General features: G+C 36.3%; 1 protein-coding gene across 1 annotated transcript in view; it reads left to right on the top strand.

Annotated features, from left to right (window-relative positions):
- KCNT2 (potassium sodium-activated channel subfamily T member 2) overlaps window positions 1-26,460 on the top strand; it is a 281,133-nt gene that overhangs the window by 25,161 nt on the left and 229,512 nt on the right. The window contains exons 3-4 of the mRNA XM_027122465.1: window positions 2,051-2,130; window positions 4,358-4,457. Of these exons, the coding sequence (XP_026978266.1) occupies window positions 2,051-2,130; window positions 4,358-4,457 (180 nt within the window). The remainder of the gene's footprint in view (window positions 1-2,050; window positions 2,131-4,357; window positions 4,458-26,460) is intronic.

Raw genomic sequence — 26,460 nt, forward strand, 5'->3', positions numbered from 1 at the left:
AAAATCGGGTAATATCATTCATAATCTCATATTTTTCTATAATTAATCCTATACAATAGAGCATCATATTATGAATCATCTCATTTTAGTAGTGATGGTCACTTCAGTTTTTAAAGACAGCCATTTTGTTAGTGCATATTCTTCATATTTAGGTTAAACACTTCCAGTTCCTTAAACTTGTCATCCAATGAAATACTTTCCAGATCTCTCATTTTTTGCTTCAGGCTTTAGATGATCTCATTTTAGTTGAAAAATGCACCTCTATTATATACCCAGTACTGCACTCCTGATATTAACTGAAGAATGGACTCATATTTTTATAAATTGGATAATTCTAGGAAGCAAATCTACATGGCCTTTGCTTTATTACTTGTGTATTAGCCATATGTCCTCTCAAATTTGCTTTTGTATCCATAGCAAATATGAACTAATTTAGATTGATATCAGTGTTACAGTTGCTTTATTTAAAATAAAGTCCTTTTCATTTGATAAACAAGGGAAATAGAGCCAATCATGGCTTTCCAAGATACTAGTGGAGTTGTGGGACTGCATGTGTGTACATGTACTTTTATAGCATGTGAGTGTGAAGGTTTGCATATATGTGAAGTGGTATGTGCGTGCACACAGGCATGCATATAGAGGTGTTCTGCTAGAAGATATTGTTTTTTCATGGCTTCTTGCTAAAGAAATTAACAAGTAAAGAGAATCATGATTTATGTGTTGATTTTTGTGATTTTACATATAAAGTAAAAAAGAGGACAGTAAATGACAAAATGATGCAAAGAAGAGAAAAAATGTTTATGGGTGAGGATATTTTCTTTAGGAATAAGAGAAAAAGAGCAATTCAAGTCTTCTGGAAGGTGTAACAGATAAAACTTGTTTTGCAATTGATAACAAAAGCCCTTTTGTTTTTATGGCCTAAGAGATATTGCTTTTAAAACATTCATAGATCTTCTTGAACATGCAGCTTAGAATTTAGGAGTGAAATATTTCTGTAGTACATGTCAATTATTTTTTCTCCAGTTTTATCTCTTTTGTGTACTCCTGCAAAACAAAAAACAAACAAAAAACTATCTCATTTATATAGATTACCTTATCAAAATTCTGTCACATAAGGAAAAATGAAATTATGTCTTTGTTGTTTGTGTAAGCATTAAAATATTTTCTTAATTTTTTTAGAATCCTAGCCTATAATAAATATGTTTGAGACTATTTAACTAAGAAAATTTCAGATGATGATTATTCACAAGTTACCATGCACTGAACACAATGTTTCTTTTCACTCAGTATTTTGAAAATATTATTTAAGCCCTATCACATAAGAGAAGTTTGCTAGAATTTAGGGAGAAAGCAAATGCATTTATTAGAACGCTATTATGTTTTAGAGTGTTGGTATCAGTTTATAGTAGATTAAATGTAGAATATTCAGTCCCTTAACTGATTTGTCTGGTTTGTAACTTCTCTATGGTGACTTTAACATGCCACTTGCACTACCACTCCTTTGTTGATCCATATATATTTTAATATGAGCTAGATAAATAAAAAGGTAAAGTGTTCCATACGTGGTGTCCCAAATAGTCTCAAATAGTCTCAAGATAAAGTGAAGACTTGCTAGAAATAGATTTTCAGGCCCAGTCCCTTAAGTTTCAGATACAGTAGATCTGGAGTGATTAGTTCAACCTGAATTTCTTAAGCATGCAGTTGATTCTGATGACAGGGAAAAGAATTAGGAAAACGCTCATGAAAAATTATTCCAAAAACACATATGAAAGACTTTTGCATTATTGCTGTTTGGAATCACCCATACCACTCATCATATCCACTGATACAAATAATCAAATCAACTACATATGATATTTGAACTGACTATATCTTTAAAATTGGAAAGTAACTGCTTCTCTCAAAAATAAAAAATTAGCATTTTACTCAATTCTCCTTTTCTGTGGTGGGGATTCACTCAAAGTATACAATGTATCACATCAAATAATTTATTTTTATTTTCTTATATATTAGTCTTTAGATTAATTATGTTTTTATTTTTTGTTTGCAGGGTGCAAGTTGAATTTTATATGAATGAAAACACATTTAAAGAGAGACTAAAGTTATTTTTTATCAAAAACCAGAGATCAAGTAAGTCTTTAATTTTATTCCCCTGTTTATATATTTGTATATATGTTTACCTTAAAAAATTCCAGCTTTGCAATCCTTTTGCAAAATATCTTTTATAGAGAGAAGTAAAATTGATAGTCTTATCTGCTGGGCATTAAAGTTTAGAAAACAATAGATGTTACATCTGGTGGTGTCAAGTCAAGGTTTCTTGACTATTTTACTTCTTGAAATCCCACATCAGTAAGTAGACTTCTGAGTGGACCATTTGGATTGCTAGGAACATTGAGGAAAATCATTTAAGTGAGGGTTCCCCATATTTTAACTGTGAGGGATACCAAAACTTGTTTTGAGAAGACTCTGGTGATTCCAAGTGACCATAATGGGGAATAATTTTCTGGTTTAGTGATTTAGTAGGGAAGAGTTTCCCCATCACACCTAATAACAAGAAACATGTAGGCTGTTCCGAAAGGTACAGATTACTAGCATCCTCCCCTGGAGATTTAAAATCAGAAAGTATAGAGCTAAGCTCAGCATATAATATCTCAGTGATCCTTATCATCAAAAAACCTTGGGAAACATTGGAACTTCAAGGAGGCATGAAATCAGCATAGTCACTGACCTCCTAAGCCTGTTCAGGCTTGAAGTGCCAGTCATACTTGCCTCCCCCTAGTACCATGTACTTTGAAAAAGCCGTAAATAATGAACCAATATGCAGTTTTTTCATGTGATTGTTGCTTAAGATGTCAAGAAGCGTTGAGAGGTCTACATTAGACTGGTGTAGACTTTGCTCTTTTTGAATTTTGACCTCCTGGGGTGGTCTAAAGTAAGTTGTGCTTCTTTAGAGTTCATAGAGAGAAACTTGAGTTGTGAGCAGTTACCCAAATACTGACTACAGGGAATATTTCAGTCTGTAAGGCACACAGGTTAGAGAATCTTAATGGCTGGTTAGTTTTAGGATTAGGCTAATAATAACTAATGCTTCTCTAATCCAGTTGTTTTGAATTCCCAAGGTGGAATCCCACCAATAGATGTTACCTGGAGAGGCCACATCATTTGCATAGAAGGTTTCCTTTATTTTAAAAATTTTACTAAAAACTTTCTTTCTCCAGGCCAGAAGGAATAGATGTATTATTTGAATACTTTAACAACAGCCAGCTTTGACTAAGCTGTCATTTGAAGAGATCCGTTCTATAAAACCAGGGCAATTTCATTAACAGTTTAGAAGACTTTATAAAGAAGCTAAACCATAAGTACCTAGCATTTTAGTAGGAAAACCCAGGAAAAATTGCACAATTAATAAGCATTAACCTTTTACTGTTAAGATATATTACCTCAGGTACACTCACTTATAGCAGAGTAAAAACAAAATGGCATTTCATTTCCAGATTTTATTGAGAATTAATTATAGGAAGACCTCAAAATTTTATTCACAATCTGTGAATCAGTTACCACCTGATAATTGCAGGAAAGGTAGTGCTTCTATTAATTAGACTTTAAACACGTTTTGCTTAATATTAATTACTCTTCTTCATCATCAAGTATTATAGGCTGCATAACTGTGAACGACACAGTTTCAAAGATACATACATGGCAGTCTTAATTCCCACAAATTTTTTTTTTAAGATTTCATTGGTATTTAAACCTAAAGTAAAAAGTTGGTGGAGTCTCAAAAATGTGTCTGCGTGTGTGTGTGTGTTTCTCCATGTGTGTGTGTGTGCTTGTGTATTTCCCAACATATGCTATTAGGATTTCTCTATAATTATATAATTACTAATTAAATGTATAATACATAATTATTTACATGATTATAATTTCTCTACAATCAAACCTACAAGGTGCTCAGAAGATACAAGATTTATAACTTATCCTGTGAATTTGTAAGCAGCTAGATTTTCTGGCTAGTTAAAATTTATTCCAAAATTCATGGATCTATAAAATGCTTAAACTTCTAAGCATACTTGAACCAATCTTGATCGGACATGATTTTTGTGGCTTCTGAATGCTCAAATGTAGATTTACTCTTAGTGTATAATATTCACTGTCATTTGCGGTTCATACATTCTGTCATTCTCATTTTTTGTTTCAATATTTAGCCACCTAGAACTTCAGAGTGGGTAAGCAATTATGGTATTGTAGATTCTAAACACAATTTGAGTGCTGTACTTAAAGCTGATATTTTTGACAATTCTTTTTAAGCTTTTGTGGACTGAGTTCAAATGAAAATCCAATTTTTGTTGTTTGTTTAAAGGTCTAAGAATACGTCTGTTCAATTTTTCTCTCAAATTATTAAGCTGCTTTTTGTACATAATCCGAGTGCTACTAGAAAACCCTTCACAAGGAAATGAATGGTAAGGTATCTTTGTCTGATTTTCTACAATATTCTTTTGATTAGTTTAAATTGTATTATAAGTTTTGAGGTAAAACTGGTAAAAATAACATTATATTAGTTTCAGGTGTACAACGTAATAATTTGATCTTTGTATACATGAGAAAGTGATCACCACCATAAGTCTAGTTACCATACAATCCATCCCCTTTACCCATTTTACCCCATTCTCTTCCTTTTCCTCTGATAACCAGCAATCAATGAGTTTTGTTTTGTTTTTTTTATGTTCTACATATAAGTGAAATCATATGGTATTTGTCTTTCTCTGTCTGACTTATTTTATTTAACATAATGCCCTCTAGGTCCAACCATGTTGTCACAAATGTCAAGATTTCCTTCTTTTTATGGCTGAATAACACATTTCATTGTGGGTGTGTATATATACATACATACCACATCTTCTTTATTCATATATCCATCAATAAACACTTAGGTTGTTTCCATATCTTAGCTATTGTAAACACTACTGCAATGAACATAGGGGTGTGTGTGTATCTTTTTGAATTAGAGTTTGGGGGGATTTTTAGGGGATAAATACCCAGAAGTAGAATAGTTGGATTATATGGTAGTTTTATTTTTAATTTTTTGAGGAACCACCATACTGTTTTCCATAGTGGTTGCACCAACTTACATTCTCACCAATAGTGTAAGAGGATTTCCTTTTCTCTGAAACCTCTTCAACATTTTTTATTTCTTTTCTTTTTAATAATGGCCATTCTAACAGGTGGGAGGTGATATCTCATTGTGATTTTGATTTGCATTTTCCTAATAATTAGTAATGTTGAGAACATTTTCATGTACCAGTTGGACATCTGTATGTCTTCTTTGGAAAAATGTCTTTCTGGATCCTATGACCATTTTTATTCCAATTTTTTTTTTTTTTTTTTTTTTTGTTTAGTTGAATGAGTTCTTTAATATTTGGGGTATTAACTCCTTATCAGCTATATGATTTGCAAATATTTTTCCCATTTTAGGTTGCCTTTTCATTTTATTGATGGTATCCTTTCCTGTGCAGAAGCTTTTTAGTTTGAAATAGTCCCACTTTTTTATTTTTGCTTTTGTTGCCTTTGCTTTTGGTGTCAGATTCAAAAAATCATCACCAAGGCCTAGGTCAAGGGACTTACCACCTATGTTTTCTGCTAGGAGTCTTAAGGTTTCAGGTCTTACATTCAAGTCTTTAATCCATTTTGGATTAAGTTTTATGTATTGTGTAAGAGAGTGGTCTACTTTCATTTTTCATGTGTGTCCTGTTTCCTGAACACAGTTTATTGAAGAGATTGTCTTTTACCCATTGTATATTCATGGCTCCTTTGTCATTAATTAATTGACCATATATGTGTGCATTTATTTCTGGGCTCTATATTCTGTTTCATTGATCTGTGTATCTTTTTTAATGCCAATACCATGCTATTTTGGTTACTATAGCTTTGTAGTATAGTTTGAAACCAAGGAGCATGATTCCTCCAGGTTTGTTCTTCTTTCTCAAGATGCTCGGCTATTCAGAGTCTTTTGTATTTCCATAGAAATGTGTAAATTGGTTGTTTTAGTACTGTGAAAAATGTCATTGGAATTTTGATAGAGATTGAATTGAATCTGTAGATCACTTTGGGTAGTATGGACATTTAAACAATATTAATTCTTCCACTCCATGAGTACAGAATAGCTTTCCATTTCTTTGTGTCATATTCAATACCTTTTATCAATGTCTTAGAGCTTTCAGTGTACAGGTCTTTCACCTCCTTGGCTAAATTTACTTCTAGGTATTTTACTCTTTCTGATGCAATTGTAAATGGGGTTGTTTTCTTAATTTCTCTTTTTGATATTTCATTATAATTTATAGAAATGCACAGATTTCTGTACAGTCATTCTAGGTATCCAAAGGGAGTTGCTGCCAGGACCCCTGCACAGATACCAAAATCCATGGATGCTCAAGTCCCTTTTAGGAAATGGCATAGTATTTGCGTATAACCCATGAACATCCTTCCATATACTTTATATCATCTCTAAATTGCTTACAATACTGAATATAGTATAAATGCTATGTAAATAGCTGCCAGCATGTGGCAAATTCAAGTTTTGATTTTTGGAAATTTCTGGAATTTTTTTCAAATACTTTTTATTTATTTATTTTTTTGCGGTATGCGGGCCTCTCCCTGTTGTGGCCTCTCCCGTTGCGGAGCACAGGCTCCGGACGCGCAGGCTCAGCGGCCATGGCTCACGGGCCCAGCCGCTCCACGGCATGTGGGATCTTCCCAGACCGGGGCATGAATCCGCGTCCCCTGCATCGGCAGGCGGACTCTCAACCACTGCACCACCAGGGAAGCCCCTCAAATACTTTTGATCCATGGTTGATTGAATCAACAGATGTAAAACCCATGGATAAGGAGGGTTGACTGTACATTGATTTTCTATCCTGCAACTTTGCTGAATTCATTTATTAGTTCTAATATTTTTTTTGTGTAGTTTTTAGGGTTTGCTATGTGTAGTCTTATGTCATCTGCAAATAATTCCAGTTTTACTTCTTTCTTTCCAATTTGGATGATTTTGTTTCTTTTCCTTGCTTAACTGCTGTGCCTAGGACTTCCAATACTATGTTTATAAAAGAGGCAAGAGTAGGCATCCTTGTCTTGTTCCTGATCTTAGAGGGAAAGCTTTCAAATTTTCATTGAGTATGTTGTTAGCTGTAGGTTGGTGTATATGACCTTCATGATGTTGAGGTACATTCCTTCTATACCTACTTAGTTGAGAGTTTTTAATCATAAGTGGATGTTGAATCAAAATTAAACAATGCCTTTTTTGCGTCTATTGAGATGATTATATAATTTTCATCTATTTTGTTAATGCGGTTAATGTTTTTTTTTAAACATCTTTATTGAAGTATAATTGCTTTACAATGGTGTGTTAGTTTCTGCTATATAACAAAGTGAATCAGCTATACGTATACATATATCTCCAAGTCCCCTCAACTTTCATCTCCCTCCCACCCTTCCTATCCCACCCCTCGAGGTGGATACAAAGCACCGAGCTGATCTCCCTCTGCGATGCAGCTGCTTCCCACTAGCTATCTATTTTACATTTAGTAGTGTATATATGTCCATGCCACTCTCTCACTTCGTCCCAGCTTACCCTTCCCCCTCCCCGTGTCCTCAAGTCCATTCTCTACATCTGCATCTTTATTCCTGTCCTGCCCCTAGGTTCTTCATAACCTTTTTTTTTTTTTTTTTAGATTCCATATATATGTGTTAGCTTAAGGTATTTGTTTATTCTCTTTCTGACTTACTTCACTCGTATGACAGACTCTAGGTTCATGCACCTCACTACAAATAACTCAATTTTGTTTCCTTTTATGGCTGAGTAATATTCCATTGTATATATGTGCCACATCTTCTTTATCCATTCATCTGTCGATGGATACTTAGGTTGCTTCCATGTCCAGGCTGTTGTAAATAGAGCTGCAATGAACATTGAGGTACATGAGTCTTTTTGAATTATAGTTTTCTCAGGGTATATGCCCAGTAGTGGGATTACTGGGTCGTATGGTAGTTCTATTTTTAGTTTTTTGAGGAACCTTCATACTGTTCTCCATAGTGGCTGTATCAGTTTACGTTCCCACGAACAGTGCAAGAGCGTTCTCTTTTCTTCACACCCTCTCCAACATTTACTGTTTGTAGATTTTTTGATGATGGCCATTCTGACTGCTGTGAGGTGATACCTCATGGTAGTTTTGATTTGCATTTCTCTAATGTTCAGTGATGTTGAGCATTCTTTCATGTTTTTGTTGGCAATCTGTATATCTTCTTTGGAGAAATATCTATTTAGGTCTTCTGCCCATTTTTGGATTGGGTTGTTTGTTTTATTGACATTGAGATGCATGAGCTGCCGGTATAGTTTGGAGATTAATCCTTTGTCAGTTTTTTCATCTGCAAATATTATCTCCCATCCTGAGGGTTGTCTTTTCGTCTTCTTTATGGTTTCCTTTGCTGTGCAAAAGCTTTTAAGTTTCATTAGGTCCCATTTGTTTGTTTTTATTTCCAGTTATTTAGGAGGTGGGTCAAAAAGGAGCTTGCTGTGATTTATGTCATACAGTGTTCTTCCTATGTTTACCTCTAAGAGTTTTATAGTGTCTGGCCTTACAATTAGGTCGTTAATCCAGTTTCAGTTTATTTTTGTGTATGGTGTTAGGGAGTGTTCTAATTTCATTCTTTACATGTAGCTGTCCAGTTTTCCCAGCACCACTTATTGAAGTGGCTGTCTTTTCTCCATTGTATATTATTGCCTCCTTTATCAAAAATAAGGTGACCATATGTGTGTGGGTTTATCTCTGGGCTTTGTATCCTGTTCCATTGATCTATATTTCTGTTTTTGTGCCAGTACCATACTGTCTTGATTGTTGTTGCTTTGTAGTATAGTCTGAAGTCAAGGAGCCTGATTCTCCCAGCTCCGTTTTTCTTTCTCAAGATTGCTTTGGTTATTCAGGGTCTTTTGTGTTTCCATACAAATTGTGATATTTTCTGTTCTCGTTCTGTGAAAAATGCCATTGGTAGTTTGATATGGATTGCATTGAATCTATAGATTACTTTGGGTAGTGTAGTCATTTACAAAATGTTGATTCTTCCAATCCAAGAACATGGTATATCTCTCCATCTGTTTGTATCATCTTTAATTTCTTTCATCAGTGTCCTATAGTTTTCTGCATACAGGTCTTTTGTCGCCTTAGGTAGTTTTATTCCTGGGTATTTTATTGTTTTTGTTGCAATGGTAAATGCAAGTGTTTCCTTTATTTCTCTTTCAGATTTTTCATCATTAGTGTATAGGAATGCAAGAGATTTTGTGCATTAATTTTCTATCCTGCTACTTTACCAAATTCATTGATTAGTTCTAGTAGTTTTCTGGTAGCATCTTTAGGATTCTCTCTATATAGTATCATATTATCTGCAAACAGTGACTGCTTTCCTTTTTATTTTCCAATTTCGATTCCTTTTATTTCTTTTTCTGCTCTGATTGCTGTGGCTAAAACTTCCAAATCTATGTTGAACAATAGTGGTGAGAGTGGACAACCTTGTCTTGTTCCTGATCTTAGAGGAAATGCTTTCAGTTTTTCACCATGGAGAATGATATTGGCTATGGGTTTGTCATATATGGCCTTTATTTTGTTGAGGTAAGTTCCCTCTATGCCTACTTTCTTTAGGGTTTTTTTTTTTATCATAAATAGGTGTTGAATTTTGTCAAAAGCTTTTTCTACATCTATTGAGATGATCTTATGGCTTTTCTCCTTCAATTTGTTGCTATGGTTTATCACATTGATTGATTTGCATATATTGAAGAATCCTTGCATTTCTGGGATAAACCCCACTTGATCATGGTGTATGATCCTTTTAATGTGCTGTTGGATTCTGTTTGTTAGTATTTTGTTGAGGATTTTTGCATCTATGTTCATCAGTGATATCGGCCTGTAGTTTTCTTTCTTTGTGACCTCTTTGTCTGGTTTTGGTATTAGGGTGATGGTGGCCTCGTAGAATTAATTTTGGAGTGTTCCTCCTGTGCTATATTTTGGAAGAGTTTGAGAAGGATAGGCGTTAGGTATTCTCTAAATATTTGATAGAAATTACCTGTGAAGCCATCTGGTCCTGGGCTTTTGTTTGTTGGAAGAGTTTTAATTATAGTTTCAAATTCAGTGCTTGTGATTGGTCTGATTATATTTTCTATTTCTTCCTGATTCAGTCTTGGAAGGTTGTACTCTTCTAAGAATTTTTCCATTTCTTCCAGGTTGTCCATTTTTTTGGCATGTAGTTGCTTGTATTAATCGCTCATGAGCCTTTGTATTTCTGCAGGGTCAGTTGTTACTTCTACTTTTTCATTTCTTATTATGTGGATTTGAGTCTTGTCCCTTTTTTTCTTGATGAGTCTGGGTAATGCTTTATCAATTTAGTTTATCTTCTCATAGAACCAGCTTTTAGTTTTATTGATCTTTGCTATCATTTCCTTCATTTCTTTTTCGTTTATTTCTGATCTGATCTTTATGATTTCTTTCCTTCTGCTAACTTTATGGTTTTTTTGTTCTTTCTCTAATTGCTTTAGGTGTAAGGTTAGGTTGTTTATTTGAGGTATTTCTTGTTTCTTAAGGTAGGATTGTATTGCTATAAACTTCCCTATTAGAACTGCTTTTGCTGCATCCCATAGGTTTTGGGTCATTGTGTTTTTATTGTCATTTGTTTCTAGGTACTTTTTGATTTCCTCTTTGATTTCTTCAGTGATATCTTGGTTATTAAGTAGTGTATTGTTTAGCCTCCATGTGCTTGTATTTTTTACATATTTTTTCCTGTAATTTATATCCAGTCTCACAGCGTTGTGGTCAGAAAAGATACTTGATATGATTTCAGTTTTCTTAAATTTACCAAGGCTTGATTTGTGACCCAAGATACGATCTATCCTGGAGAATGTTCCATGAGCACTTGAGAAGAATGTGTATTCTGTTGTTTTTGGATGGAATGTCCTATAAATGTCAATTAAGTCCTCTTGTTTAATATATCATTTAAAGCTTGTTTTTCCTTATTTATTTTCATTTTGGATGATCTGTCCATTGGTGAAAGTGGGGTGTTAAAGTCCCCTACTGTGACTGTGTTGCTGTCGATTTCCCCTTTTATGGCTGTTAGTATTTGCCTTATGTGTTGAGGTGCTGCTATGTTGGGTGCCTAAATATTTAAAATTGTTATATCTTCTTGGAATGATCCCTTGATCATTATGTAGTGTCCTTATTTGTCTCTTGCAATAGCCTTTATTTTAAAGTCTATTTTGTCTAATATGACAATTGCTACTCCAGCTTACTTTTGATTTCCATTTGCATTGAATATCATTTTCCATCCCCTCACACTCAGTCTGTATGGGTCCGTAGGTCTGAAGTGGGTCTCTTGTAGACAGCATATATACGGGTCTTGTTTTTGTATCCATTCAGACAGTGTGTGTCTTTTGGTGGGAGCATTTAATCCTTTTACATGTAAGGTAATTATCGATATGTATGTTCTTATTCCCATTTTCTTAATTGTTTTGGGTTCGTTATTGTAGGTCTTTTCCTTCTCTTGTGTTTCTTGCCTAGAGAAGTTCCTTTAGCATTTGTTGTAAAGCTGGTTTGGTGGTGCTGAACTCTCTCAGCTTTTGATTGTCTGTGAAGGTTTTATTTTCTCCATCAAATCTGAATGAGATCCTTGTTGGGTAGAGTAATCTTGGTTGTAGGTTTTTCTCCTTCATCACTTTAAATATGTCCTGCCAGTCCCTTCTGGCTTGCAGAGTTTCTGCTGAAAGATCAGCTGTTAACCTTATGGGGATTCTCTTGTATGTTATTTGTTGTTTTCACCTTGCTGCTTTTAATATGTTTTCTTTGTGTTTAATATTTGATAGTTGGATTAATATGTGTCTTGGCGTGTTTCTCCTTGGATATTTCCTGTATGGGAGTCTGTGGTTCGTGGACTTGATTGACTATTTCCTTTCTCATATTAGGGAAGTTTTCAACTATAATCCCTTCATATATTTTCTCAGTTCCTGTCTTTTTCTCTTCTTCTGTGATGCCTATAATTCGAATGTTGGTACATTTAATGTTGTCCCAGAGGTCTTTGAGATTGTCCTCAATTCTTTTCATTCTTTTTTCTTTATTCTGCTCTGCAGTAGTTATTTCCACTATTTTATCTTTCAGGTCCCTTATCCATTCTTCTGCTGTTGACTTCTTCTAGAGAATTTTTAATTTCATTTATTGTGTTGTTCATCATTGTTTGTTTGCTCTTTAGTTCTTCTAGGTCCTTGTTAAACGTTTCTTGTATTTTCTCCATTCTATTTCCAAGACTTTGGATCATCTTTATTATCATAACTCTGAATTCTTTTTGAGGTAGACTGCCTATTTCCTCTTCATTTATTAGGTCTGGTGGGTTTTTAACCTTGCTCCTTCGTCTGCTGTGTGTTTCTGTTTTTTCTCATTTTGCTTAACTTACTGTGTTTGGGGTCTCCTTTTCGCAGGCTGCAGGTTCGTAGTTCCCCTTGTTTTTGGTGTGTGCCCCCAGTGGCTAAAGTTGGTTCATTGTGTTGTGTAGGCTTTCTGGTGGAGGGGACTGGTGCCTGTGTTCTGGTGGATGAGGCTGGATCTTGTCTTTCCTGTGGGCAGGACCACTTCCGCTAGAGTGTTTTGAGGTTTCTGTGACCTTATTATGAATTTAGGCAGCCTCTCTGCTAATGGGTGAGGTTGTGTTCCTTTACTGCTAATTTTTTGGCCTAGGGTGTCCAACACTGTAGATTTCTGGTGGTTGAGTGTTTCTTGGTCTTAGTGTTGAGATGGAGTTCTGTGGGAGAGCTTTTGCTGTTTGAGATTATGTGGAGGTCTCTGGTGGATCAATGTCCTGAACTCTGCTCTCCCACCTTTGAGGCACAGGCCTGACACCTGGCCGGAGCATCAGACCCTGTCAGCCACATGCCTCAGAAGAAAAGTGAGAAAATAATAAAGAAAGTAAAAAATAAAATAGAATAAAATAAAATAATGTTATTAAAATAAAAAAGCAAAAAAATATTAAAAATAAAAAAATTAAAAAGTATTAAAAAAGGAAAAGAAAGAAAACTAAAAAACAAATTCACCAATGATAAGAACACTAAAAACCATAGTAAAACCAACCAACAATCAAAAAAATGGACAGATAGCACCCTAGGATAAATGGTAAAACAAAGCTATACAGGCACAATCACACAAAGAAGCATACACATACGCCCTCACCAAAAGAGAAAAAGGAAAAATATATATATACATATATATATAAACAAAAAAAGGAAGAGAACAACCAAATTATTAAGCAAATCTACCAATGATAATAAACTCTAAAAACTAAACTAAGATAAACATAAAACCAGAAAGAAATTAGATGCAGAAAGCAAACCCCAAGTCTACAGTTGCTCCCAAATTCCACCGTCTCAATTTTGGAATGATTTGTTGTCTATTCAGGTATTCCAGAGATGCAGGTACATCAAGTTGATTGTGGTAATTTAATCCACTGTTCCTGAGGCTGCTGGGAGAGATTTCCCTTTCTCTTCTTTGTTCGCACAGCTCGTGGGGTTCAGCTTTGGATTTGGCCCCGCCTCTGCATGTAGGTCGCCAGAGGGTGTCTCTTCTTCGCTCAGACAGGATGGGGTTAAAGGAGCGTGTGATTCGGGGGCTCTGGCTCACTCAGGCTTGGGGAGGGAGGGGTACGGAATGCGGGGCAGGCCTGTGGCGACAGAGGCTGGCGTGACGTTGCAACAGCCTGAGGCACACCGTGTGTTCTCCGGGAGAATTTGTCCCTGGATCACGGGATCCTGGCAATGGTGGGCTGCACAGGCTCCGGGGAGGGGAGGTGTGGATAATGACCCGTGCTTGCACACAGGCTTCTTGGTGGCTGCAGCAGCAGCCTTAGCATCTCATGCCCATCTCTGGTGTCTGAGCTGATAGCCGCAGCTTGTGACTGTCTCTGGAACTCCTTTAGGCAGTGCTCTGAATCTCCTCTCCTCGCACAACCTGGAACAATGGTCTCTTGCCTCTTAGGCAGTTTCAGAATTTTTCCCGGACTCCCTCCCAGCTAGCTGTGGCACACTAGCCCCCTTCAGGCTGTGTTCACACCGCCAACCCCAGTCCTCTCCCTGGGATCCGACCTCCAAAGCCCGAGCCTCAGCTCCCAGCCCCTGCCCATCCCGGCGGGTGAGCAGACAAGCCTCTCAGGCTGGTGAGTGCTGGTCGGCACAGATCCTCTGTGTGGAAATCTCTCCCCCTTGCCCTTTGCACCCCTGTAGCTGTGCTCTCCTCCGTGGCTCCGAAGCTTCCCCTCTGCCACCCCTCGTCTCCGCCAGTGAAGGGGCTTCCTAGTGTGTGGAAACTTTTCCTCCTTCACATCTCCCTACCAGAAGTGCAGGTCCTGTCCCTATTCTTTTGTCTGTGTTTTTTCTTTTTTCTTATGCCCTACCCAGGTACGTGGGGAGTTTCCTGCATTTTGGGAAGTCTGAGGTCTTCTGCCAGCGTTCAATAGGTATTCTGTAGGAGTTGTTCCACGTGTAGATATATTTCTGATGTATTTGTGGGGAGGAAGGTGATCTCCACATCTTACTCCTCCGCCATGTTGAAGGTCTCTCCTGATGTGGTTAATGTTAATGAGATGTTGATCCACTCTGCATCTCTGGAATAAATCCCACTTGATCATGATGTGTGATCCTTTTTAATGTATTGTCGAATTTCGTTTTCTAATATTTTGTTGAGGATTTTTGCATCAATATTTATCAGGGTTATTGACCTGCAATTTTCTTTTTGTGTGGTTTTCTTGTCTGGTTTCATTTTCAGGGTTTCAGGCCTCTAAAATTGAGTTTGGAAACATTCCCTCCTCTTCAATTTTTGGAAGAATTTTAGGCAGCTAGGTTTCAAACCTTCTTTGAATATTTGGAAGAATTCATCAGTATAGCCAGCTGGTGGTAGACTTTTGTTTGTTAGGAATTTTTAAATTACTAATTAGATCTCCTTACTAGTAGTCAGTCTATTCAGATTTTTTATTTCTATATGATTCAATCTTAGAAGCTTGCATATTTCAAAGAATTTTTTCATTTCTTCTAAGTTGTCCAGTTTGGCACATAATTGTTCATAATAATCTCTTACGATCTTTTGTATTTCTGTGGTATCATTTGTAATACCTCTCTCATTTTAGGTTTTATTTATTTGAGCCTGCTCCCTTTTTTTCTTGGTAAGTCTAGTGAAAGGTTTGTCATTTTTTTTTATCTTTTCAAAGCACCAGCTGTTGGTTTTATTCATCTTTCCTAATGTTTTCTAAGTCTTTATTTCATTTATTTCTTCTCTGATCTTTATCATTTCCCTTTTTTTTTTTTACTGTTTTCCTTCATTTGTTCTTTTTTTCTGGTTCTTTTAGGTATAAAGTTAGATTGTGTATTTGGATTTTTTCTTGTTCCTTGAGGTAGCCCTGTATCTGTATGAACTTCCCTCTTAGAACAGCTTTTGCTGCACTCCATAGGTTTTGGAATGCTATGTTGACATTTTCGTCTCACAATAATTTTTTATTTCCTCTTTGATTTCTTTTTTGACCCATTCGTTATTTGGTAGCATGTTTTTTTATTTTGATGTATTCGTGATTTATCCAGTTTTCTTCCTAAAATTGATTTTTAGTTTCATACCATGTGGTCAGAAAAGGTACTTGGTATAGTTTCAGTCTTCTGATATGTTTTGTGATCTAACATGTGTCCTATCTTGGAGAATGTTCATGAGCACTTGAACATGTATGTTCTGCTGAATTTGGATGGAATGTCCTGTATGTGTGTATTAAATACATCTGATCTAATGTGTCATTTAAGACTAATGTTTCTTTATTTTCTCTCTGAATGATCAATCCATTGATGGAAGTATGGTGTTGCAGTCAATTTCTCCCTTTAGGTGTCTTGATATTTGCTTTATATATTTAGATGCTCCTAAGTTGGGTGTATATATATTTACAAATGTTATATCATCCTGCTGGATTGACCTTTTTATCATTATCTAATGCCCTTCTTTGTCTTCTACTACAGTCTTTGTTTTAAAGTCTATTTTGTTTGATATAAATATAGCTACACCAGCTTCCTTTTTATTTTAATTTTCATAGAATATCTTTTTCCACTCCTTTACTTTGTCTGTATGTGTCCTTACATCTGAAGTAAGTCTCTTGAGGCAACATATAGATGAGTTTTTTTTTAATCCATTCAACCACTGTATGTATTTTGATTAGAGAAGTTATTCTATTTACATTTAAAGTAATTATTGATAGGTATGTACTTATTACCATTTCATTACTTATTTTCTGGCTATTTTTGTAGTTTGTCTCTGTTCCTTTCTTCTTCTCTTGCTCCTTTCCCTTGTGCTTTGATGACTTTCTTTTTTGTTATGTTTAGATTTCTTCTTTATTGTTTTTGTATACCTACTGAAGCTTTTTGCTTTGTGATTAACATGATGTTCACATATAACAGCATATACATATAGCAGTCTCTTTTAAATTGAGAGCAAGTTAGGTTTGAACATATTCTAAAAACTCTACATTTTTATCACTGCCATCCACGTTTTATGTTTTTGATAGCATATTTTTCATTTAAAAAATTTTATGTATGTCATAACTAATTATTGTAGTTACAGTTACTTTTACTACTTTTTTCTTTTAACCTTAATAATAGCTTAATAAATGGTCAGTCCACTAGTTTTATTGTGTATTTACCTTTACCAGTGAAATTTTTACTTTCTTTTGTTTTCTTGTTACTTGTTAGTGCCTTTTCTTTTCAGCTTAAAGAAGTCCCTTTATTTTTCTTTTAAGGGTGGTTTAGGGATGATAAAATCCTTTAGCTTTTGCTTGTCTGGAAAATTCTTTATCTCCCCTTGGATTCTGAATGATAACCTTGCCAAGCAGAGTATTGGTTGGAAGATTTTTCTTTTCAGCAATTTGAATCTATCATGCCACTCTCTTCTGCTCTGCAAAGCTTCCTCTTGAAAATAAGCTGGTAGTCTTATGGAGGTTCCCTTGTACATAAAAAGTTGTTTTCCTCTTGCTGCTTTTAATATTCTCTCTTTAACTTTTGACATTTTTATTGTAATGTGTCTCTCTCTGGGTTTGTCTTATTTGTAACTCTCTTGTCTTCCTGGACCTAGATGTCTGTTTCCTTCCCTAGGTTAGGAAAAATTTCAGCCATTATTTCTTGGCATAAACTTTCTGCCCCTTTTCTCTCTCCCTTCCTTTTTTGTCATCCCTATCATGTGTATATTAGTCTGTTTGATGGTGTACTATAAATCCCTTAAGCTGGCTTCACTCTTAGTCATTCTTTTTCTTTTTGCTGCTCTTACTGAATGAATTCCATTATCCTGTCTTTGAGTTTGTTTTTTTTTTTTCTTCTGCTTGATCTAGTGAACCCCTTTACTGCATTTTTTTCAGTTCAGTTATTGTATTCTTCAGCTCTGTGACTTTTGTTTTGGTACTTTCTTATATTTTCTATCTCTTTGTTGAAGTCCTCACTGTATTCATCTGTTCTTCTCTCAAGTTTGGTGAGCATTTTCATGACTATTATTTTGAACTCTATATCAGGTAAATTACTTATCTCCATTTCATTAAGGATCTTTTTTTTAATCTTGCTCTTTCTTTTGAAACATATTCCTTGGTTTCCTCATTTTGCTTGCCTCTCTGTGTTTCTATGTATTAGGCAAAAGAGGATACCTCACCCAGTCTCGAAGGAGTTCTATTGTGTAAGCAGTGAACATTATTGTTTGACCTTGCCCTAGCTCTTGGTGGTCTCTCAAATCTTTGTGATTGTTTAAGCAGTGTGGTTTATTCTTGATAAGTTCCAGATTTTGAGGTTGTGCTAAGCCCTATCAGTGTTCAAAGGTAGGGATCTCAGTCAGCCCCTAGTTTCAGACTGATTTGAAGCCAGACTCTCAGGCAGCAGCTTTAAAATATGCAAATATATATAGTTTGGTGGGACCACTGTTGTTATCTTTACTGACCTCCAAACCAGGTAATTTGGAGGTGACAGTTGCAGAAGTCAGGGCTGTAGACGAGTGTATATGCTCTTTTCTGGGAGGTACTGGTGAGCTGTAGCAAGGCCTGGGAGGGTGCAAAGATGGCATTCCCCTAGCCTAGGTTCCCTGAGAGCTCCTCTCTAACCCCTAGATGTGTGGAAAGCCTGAAGCTACTCCTTGCACTGAGGCTCTAGGACAAGAAAATGGGCCTTTTTTAGTGGAAAACTGGGGGTGTGTTTCAGTCTGCTATGTCTTTGGGGTGGTAGCTGTGATGCCTAATTATTTCAATCTCCTGAGGCCCAGAAATGCAGGCCTCCCTGGCCACCAGGGCCAGGTACTCAAGGGGCATCACCTGTATTGACGCTCTGCACCCGTGGGCTTCATTGGGGCCACAAGATAGTGTGGGTGATGCTAGCAAGGAGAGGAAACACAAAAATGGCACCACCAGTGCCTCTGTTTCCTGATGATGTCCAAAGAGAGCCCTGTGCCCTTGGCAGTTGCTTTAAGATTGGCTAATGAATCTCCTACATATGTGGTCTAGGTGCTTTTTAAACTGCTGCCTTTTCTCTGAGTCTTAGGGTGAGTTCGTCTGCATGTGAGCCCTTTAAGAGCAGACTTCTAGTACCCCACAGCCTTTTGGGTCTCCTGAACCTAAGTCCTACTGGTGTTCAAAGCTGGTGGTTTTCTGGGCTCATTTCTCCAGGTCCCAAGGGTTGGGTGTCTGTGTGGGGCACAGACTCCCCGTTTCTCAGGGAGAAGCGCCGTATTGTGAGATTCCTCCCATCCGTGGGTCACTGCGTCAGAGGTGGGGTTTTTGATGAGACTGCATCTCTGCCTCTCCTACGTGTCTCATTGTGGCCCTTTTATCCCTTGTTGTGGAGGAACACTTCTGCTAGTTTTCAGGTCTTTTTCAGAGGGAATTGATCCATATGTAGCAATAGATTTGGTGTGTCCGTGGGAGGAGATGTGTTCAGGATCTTTCTACACTGCCATTTTGAATCACCTCCTGAATTGTAGTATAATTTTAATGAATGTTGTATAGAATTTATTTCTTCAAGGACATTTTAGGTGTTTGTCACAATTAAATTGATCTGGTTTTCAGTTAATACATCAATGTAGTATTTGTAGTTTCTTTGAAAACATCTCTTATTTCGTTTATCTATTTGTCTAATGCTAATACTTGACACCTACCCATACAATTTTTATTGCTAGTCAAAGTACTCTATTTAATTGTTTGAAATGAATCAGTCTCTTTAAAGACCCAAATACTTTTCTGTTCTTGATTCACATATACTCCAAAAAGGTTTACTCTACTGTATACCAGTTTTGTAAGTATTTTCAGTTATAGTCTAGACATTACTTTTTTTTAAGGTTCCTTGAGGGCATTATTCTAAGTGAAATTAGTCAGACAGAAAAAGATAAATACTGTATGATCTCACATGTGGAATCTTAAAACAAAACGAAACAAAACAAAAACAAAACTGGTTATTTATTCTTGAATAGAAACATATCAGCATTTATTGGGATGCCTGATTCAGGTCGCAGATTTAGCTTGTGTAGTTCTTTATCTAATTTGAGTTAAATGACATTGATTTATTTTAACTTACTTTTCCGTTCGTTATCATGTTGCTTTTATTAAATTGCATTTCTATTCATTTATGGGTTTTCCTTTTAGTTTCTGTCTTTTGCTAGAAGCAGTAGGGAAGGGGACTGGGTGTGTAATGGCCTAAATAATTATTATCTCAAAGCTACTGTGGGTCTCTGTCCAGCCTACAAAATTGAAAATAATTTTCAAAGCAGAAAACGAATTTGATGACTAACTTCTGTACAATTATTTTTTCATGTGGAGGCTCGCCCTAAGAAAAGTAAAGAAAAAAAAAGATCAACATTAAGTGGAAAATGAAGTCATAATATGCATTTAAATGAATTGGTTACTCTTCAGCTTGTTTAGATAGTGAAAATGACTTCATATGTGTTAAAGGGTTTGGAGATAAAGATTAAAAAGTGAAATTTCATTGTGTAATAATTTACATGGTAATCCTTTATGATATAATTTATTCAATGAATATAATTATGGATATTTCACTATATCTGTTTTGAATACTTAGTATGTATTCATATTGCTGTAAATGAAGACATAGGTACGAAAAGGAACTTTAACTACCCTCAGGAAATTTTCAGCCCTTTAAAAGGTTTTATATTTTAGAGTTCTTATATTTTCTGGCTCTGGGCTAGTTGTTTTATATATGTTATTTCCTTCAATACACACTTAATGTTATTATTCCTACCTTACATATAAAGAAGCAGAAGTTCTCTCCTATTTGACCTCCACTTTGAGAACCTCAGCAGTAATTTTTTTTATCCCTGATTAACTTGTTGTCTGCAGGAAGCCAGCACCTCCCTGCCACTCCCCAAATTCTAACTACACGTTCACCTTCTCTACTTGGAGGTCAAATAGGCATTGCAAACTTGCCATGTTCCAGTCGACTTTTGTGCTTTTCTACATCTCAGTGAATGGCAACCCCATCCTTCCCCAAACCCTGCTCAACCCACAGCCTCCTACATTTCGGTTGATAGCAACTTCATCCAAACAGTTGTTCAGGCCAAATGTTTTGGAGTCAGTAAGTCTTCACTTCTCTTTTTTCCTCACATTCTGCAGCATGTGCAAAATGCGCAGAAAGTTCCATCATTTCTACCTTCAAGATAGTTCAGCATACGATCACTTCTCAATGCTACCATCCTGGCCAAGCCATCTTCTCTCCTCTGGATCACTGCAGGACCCTTCCTAATTAGTCCTGCTAATTCTGCCTTTTCTCCCTTTTGGTTTATTCTTAGTGAAGCAGCCAGTATTCCTTTAAAGTATAAGTCAGATCTTGGCACAGCTGTGCTCTGAATGCCAAAGTACCTGCCATGGCTATAAGAACCCCCATTTTCCCTGCATCTCCCTCCTTGTTACTCAACCCCCCACCCACCCACTTTGCTTCAGTCACGTTGGCCTCTTCTCTGGTCCTGGGTCACACCAAACACCCTGCCAGCTCAGGGCCTTCATACCTGCTGTTCCCTCTGTCTGGAGTTCCATCAGGTAACTCTGGCACATTTCCTCAGATATTTACTCAAAATCAAATTTTTAGTGAAGCCTTACCCAAACATCCTTTTTAAAATTGTATTCACCTCACAAGACTCTCTTGAATACTCTTTTTTCCTTTCTTTTTACATTTTTCTCCATTGCCTTTATCTCTTTCGCATAGGGTATGTCTGTTACTTGTTTATTTTGTTTTCTGTATGTTCCATGTAGATTGCAATAGAAATTTCACAAGGGCACAGATTGTCTGAATCCAAAGAGCCTGGCACCATATGGCACTAGTAGTTATTAAACAAGTGAGTATTGATTGAGTAATGGGTGAGCATGAGTAAATGAAGATCCTTTGTTTACTTCACCTCACCAGCCTCTTAGTCTGGCCATGCTGACCTACTTGAAGCTATTTACCTATACTCTGCTCTCCACTGTCTCTGGGCCTTTGAACATTTGCTCCCAGTTCTTGGGCCCATGATTTCCACTCCTGTCCCTCCTCATTCACTCTTTTTCAACGTACCTCAGGACCTTTGGACCTTCAGGACCACAATTTATTGGATAAAACTTAATCTGACACTCTCACTTGACATCATGACCTATAACCCAGTGCCACTCTGGGTTAGGAGTGGTTTCTGGGGATTCTGCGAGTGTCCCCCACATATTTCTGTCACCACAGTTAACATGTTGCCCTTGATTTCACTGTTTACTTCTCTTCTCTCTATACATTCACCGAGGTCAAGGGCCACGTTGTATTTGCCTTTGTAGCTTTCATACTTAGCATAGGACTTGGTGGGTCAGTGAATGTTGCTGAATTAATGGAATTATGCTCAATGGTTTTACTGATAATGTTGCACAATCCAGATGATTGAAGATCACTGCCTAGAGATGTCAATTAGTATTACATTTATTACATTTTCTGTCTATGTGTTATTAAAAATGGATCACATTTCAAACCCTTCCAGAAACCCTCCAGCATTGTTTTTAAAACTTGGTGATTTATAAATAAAATGTACTTTAGAGAGACCTGGGAATCATAAAATGAGGCATGATAGAATCCTTCTAAGAGTAAAAGGGCATTGGCAGGTGATAAAAAGTGAGATAATATTATTTGAAAACATTAAGAGGAACAAAGTTTCCCATAATTAACTTCTATGCCATATTAGTAAGAATATTCAACTGTAATTACAGAGGATATACACTTGAAAAATCAGATTACCGCAATGAAAAAATATAACAAAAAAACTCAGGGCTCTATTTTGAATACAATGTTGTGTTTGGTTCCCATTGTCAATGTAATATTGGTTAATGAAAAACAGCAGTGGCCCTTATGAGCACAGGCTCTATTTTAAAATAATCAGGCTAATTCAGCAAAGAGATTTATTTAATTAGAGCTTCTGACATAATAAAGCTGAAGATATTTTGTGCCGCTTTGCTTTATTTTTAAGTCCCAGGAGTCAAAACTGATATGAAAATGTTGCAGGTGTGGACAAACTGAAGGATATGAAAAGAATTTTACTCTTAATGTATGAAATTGTGTAAATGACAAGCTCTCATGTACACCCAGTTTGTAGTAAATGATTTAAAGGCATTAGCAAAGGAAACACATCCAGCATGTAGTTCATGAATTTCCTTGAGAGCTGAATCATCTGCATTGACTCATTGCCTGCTGGTGCTTATGGTGGCTCTTCAATGGGTCAAAACTCACGCATCCTTTCCCACTTTAAAAGTTGTTGAAGTGATTATTAATTTTCAACATCAAATGATAAAGACAAAAGTAAGAAGCATGTAAATGTCTTATATTTTATGGTACTTGGATTTACATTTAAAATCAGTGCCTAATAGAGCAACAAGTGTGTTGAGATGACATTCCAATTTTAAAGGGTATTTCTTCTTTAGGGTAACAACTATTCAAAGAAGGAATATAATTTTCACAGTATTTTTAAATATCTGATGACCAATAAGATTGAATATCATAATGTAGACCTTTTCTTCTCTCATATACATTCGTTATAGTATAGATTAAAGCATCTCCAAGTATTGTAACATGTAAACCCCAAAATTCAAAAGAATTTCTTTGTTTACTAGAGTCTAATGCTGGTGCTCTTAGTCAGTATACTTCTCCATATGGTGACACACACACTCACACACACACACACACACACACACACTATAACATGGTAAGTTCAATATTATATATGCAAGCCACTTTCATTCTGTGGCTATGTGCTGTCCTAAGACCCTAGAATCCTTCGCAGTCAGCTTTCAGAAAGATGAAGAGAGCATCGGAGAAGGCACATACAGTTGTTAAAATTATTGGCCGACAAATGAGGAGCGTCACTCTTACTTGTATTTCATACTCAGATCTCATTTGAGAATCGGTCACATGTCATACCTTGACACAAAGCCTGAGAAATGTGGCCTTTTGATGAAGAGTCGCTTTTTGCATCCAGCTCTGTACCATGGAAGGGGAGAACGAATGTTGATAGACGGAAAGCCGCTTCTGCCTCAGCCCGTGTGTGTCAGATGGAAAGGCTCTTAACTTCCATTCTCTCAAAGGCTCAACATTTAGTTCTCTCGTCCACACCCCGACAGTTAGTGTAAAGTATACCTGAGTTTTGAAAGGATTTGGCTATTGGAAAATGTTCCTAATATATTGTCAAGACTCTCCTATGCTTCAGTATCCTGGTCACATGCTAAATTTTGTCTGTCTTTCAAAACGTGGACCCAGAACCACAGGTAGTACTCATTGCTTAGTGTTTGTTATGGTTAGGCGAGTGTCATAATTTTCCTCCCTGGTTTAGGATCTTACACTTTCGTTAATACAATACTAGCTTGCCTTCTGTGTTTGGAGCTCTGGCAACCCGAGTTCACCTTGAGCTGTGACCCACAAGTCTTTCATATGAATTCTGCCCCGTGTGGTGACCCTGTTACTTTCGCATGTTTACCAGGTGCTTGATTCTTCCGGTTAACATATTCACCGCCTGACCTCCACCTCTGTGGCCAAAGCAGTTCTGACATTTTCAGCAGCTCTTTTCTTACCTTTAGGAGAGGTATTTATTCACCATAAATAAGCGCGCTGTGAAGAGTGGCTGGGGCTGCATATTATTAATTTTCCATATTTAACTTCATTATTTCCATTGTTTGATATGGTTCTTCCAGTTTTCATAATGATGCTTCAACATGATTTTATCTATAGGTCTACTTTATTTTTTATTTATTTATTTATTTATTTATTTATTTATAGGCCTACTTTAATTTAGAATAACTGAGTGATATAAATTTCATTTTTATGATTGCTTTTGTTATTTTATTGTTATAATTTTAAAAAGTGAAATTTATTTTTATGACTTTATAAATGGTTCATGATTATTGCAATATAAATACATAGGGCAAGGAAAAGGAAGTAAAAGTTACCTAAAATCTCAATACCTAGAAATAAGTATTTTTAGTATTTTGACCACCAATCTTTTGTAAATTCTATCTATACACGTATATGCGTAACACACTCACACGGATACAATTATGACAATATTATCTACATCATTTTTTTCAGTGAGTTTTTTCTCAGGGATGGTATTTTTGCTGTTGTTAATGATGAGGAGCCTACTTACTACTATTCTCTTTTTGTTGGTCGGGTAGACTCCAGTTACTTTCCTGCTCTAAATAATATTGCAATAAATATTTCTGTACAGGATTTCTTTCCTCCAAGTGCTTTTTTGTCAATGGGATTGAAGCCTCGTTTGGAATTAGTCTGTCTGCTAGTTTCAGTTTCAACTCTTGTTTGTTTTGATTGTTCTCTAGGACTGTGCAGGTCAGATCCCACATTCTTTTTTCTTGATAAATTTATTTTATGCAGGAGAGTTTGGGCACCAGCTTTTTATTAGAATGTGTACATTTTCCTTCTATGCATTTATTCAGTTTAGTCCCTGGTAAATGGATGTAAAGGATGACTTTCCATTGGAGAGCTTACTTTTTATCAAACTTTACATATTACAGTCTTGTAGAAACTTTTTTTAAGGATCATGAAACTTATTCCACATGGCACAGTCTTGTCCAAAAAAATCTTTTTTTCAAAGTCTTATTTAAATTTAAGTATCTGATCTTTCAAGACCTATTAAAACAATGTCAGATCAAAGAAAAGGCCATTAGTTTGATAACTAGCTTTTAGTAAATCTATGCTAATTACCAATCTCTTTTTGAAAATGTTCTCAAACATCTTATTTGCAATTTATTTTATGATTTTACAGAGATTGCTATCTCCTTAATTATTTCATAGTTTTTGTAGCATACCATTTCTATCTGCAAAAAAACATATGTATTATCCCTCTTTGCTCCTGCATACTGTATTTTGGCCTGATTTCTCAAATGTTACTGAGAACATATGTGAGATGTGTTCTGGAAATGACAGTGTTGCTGAGTTCATCACTCACAATTTGCTTTTACTGGCACCATCCATTTGTTTGTATTGAATGCCTAGCCTACTATAGGCACGTACTTGGGAAGACATTAGGACCATAATGGTGGGTGAAATAGACATACTACTTCATCCTGTGGAACTTGCAGTTTAGTGAGGCGCCAACTATTCAAGAAATACATTTACAAACAAATACAAGGTTACAACCTAGATGAGTGGCAGGGGAGGTATGGTGAGTGACATGGCTACACATGGAGATTCATTGGCTACATTGATCAAGGGGAAGCCTTCAGGAAGGTTTCCCTGAGAGAGGGTTGAGCTGAGAGCTCTCGGATAAGGGAAGAACATGTGAAAAGGGCTGTGATAGGAAGGACCATGTCACAGTTGACAAAGTCTCAGAATGCCAGGTCAAGGGTTTTGGTCCTTATCTTGACAAAAGTGAAGTGTCAGTACACAGTGGAGGGACTTCCCTGGTGGTCCAGTGGTTAAGAATCTGCCTTCCAATGCAGGGGATGTGGGTTCAATCCCGCATGCTGCAACTAAGACCCAAAGCAGCCAAAAACAAATACATAACTATTTTTTTAAAAAAGGAAATGCTTTAAAAAAATACACAGTGGAGTGATGTGATGATGTGCATTTAGAAAGAATCTCTGTAGTTGTAATTTGGAGAAAAACTGTAGAAGGCAAAAGGAGGTTTAGGGGTCCAGTTGCAGGCTTTTGCAAGAGTCCAGTTGCAAAAAATGATTAATTTAGGTTAAGGTGGCTGTGGTAGTGGAGATGAAGAGAGGTAGATACAGTCTACAGATATTTGGTGGGAAGAATTGAAAAGGTTTGGTGACTCATGTATTAAGTATTTACAAATAGAGGAGAGGAAAGCATCTAAGACGATGCCTAAGTCTTCGGCTAACCAAACACAATGGAATTTGGTTCCATTTACTGAGATGCGAAAA

This window comes from Aethalodelphis obliquidens, unplaced genomic scaffold (genome assembly GCF_003676395.1).
Source record: "Aethalodelphis obliquidens isolate GAN/ISIS:26980383/991018 unplaced genomic scaffold, ASM367639v1 scaffold24, whole genome shotgun sequence".
Lineage (NCBI taxonomy): Eukaryota > Metazoa > Chordata > Mammalia > Artiodactyla > Delphinidae > Aethalodelphis > Aethalodelphis obliquidens.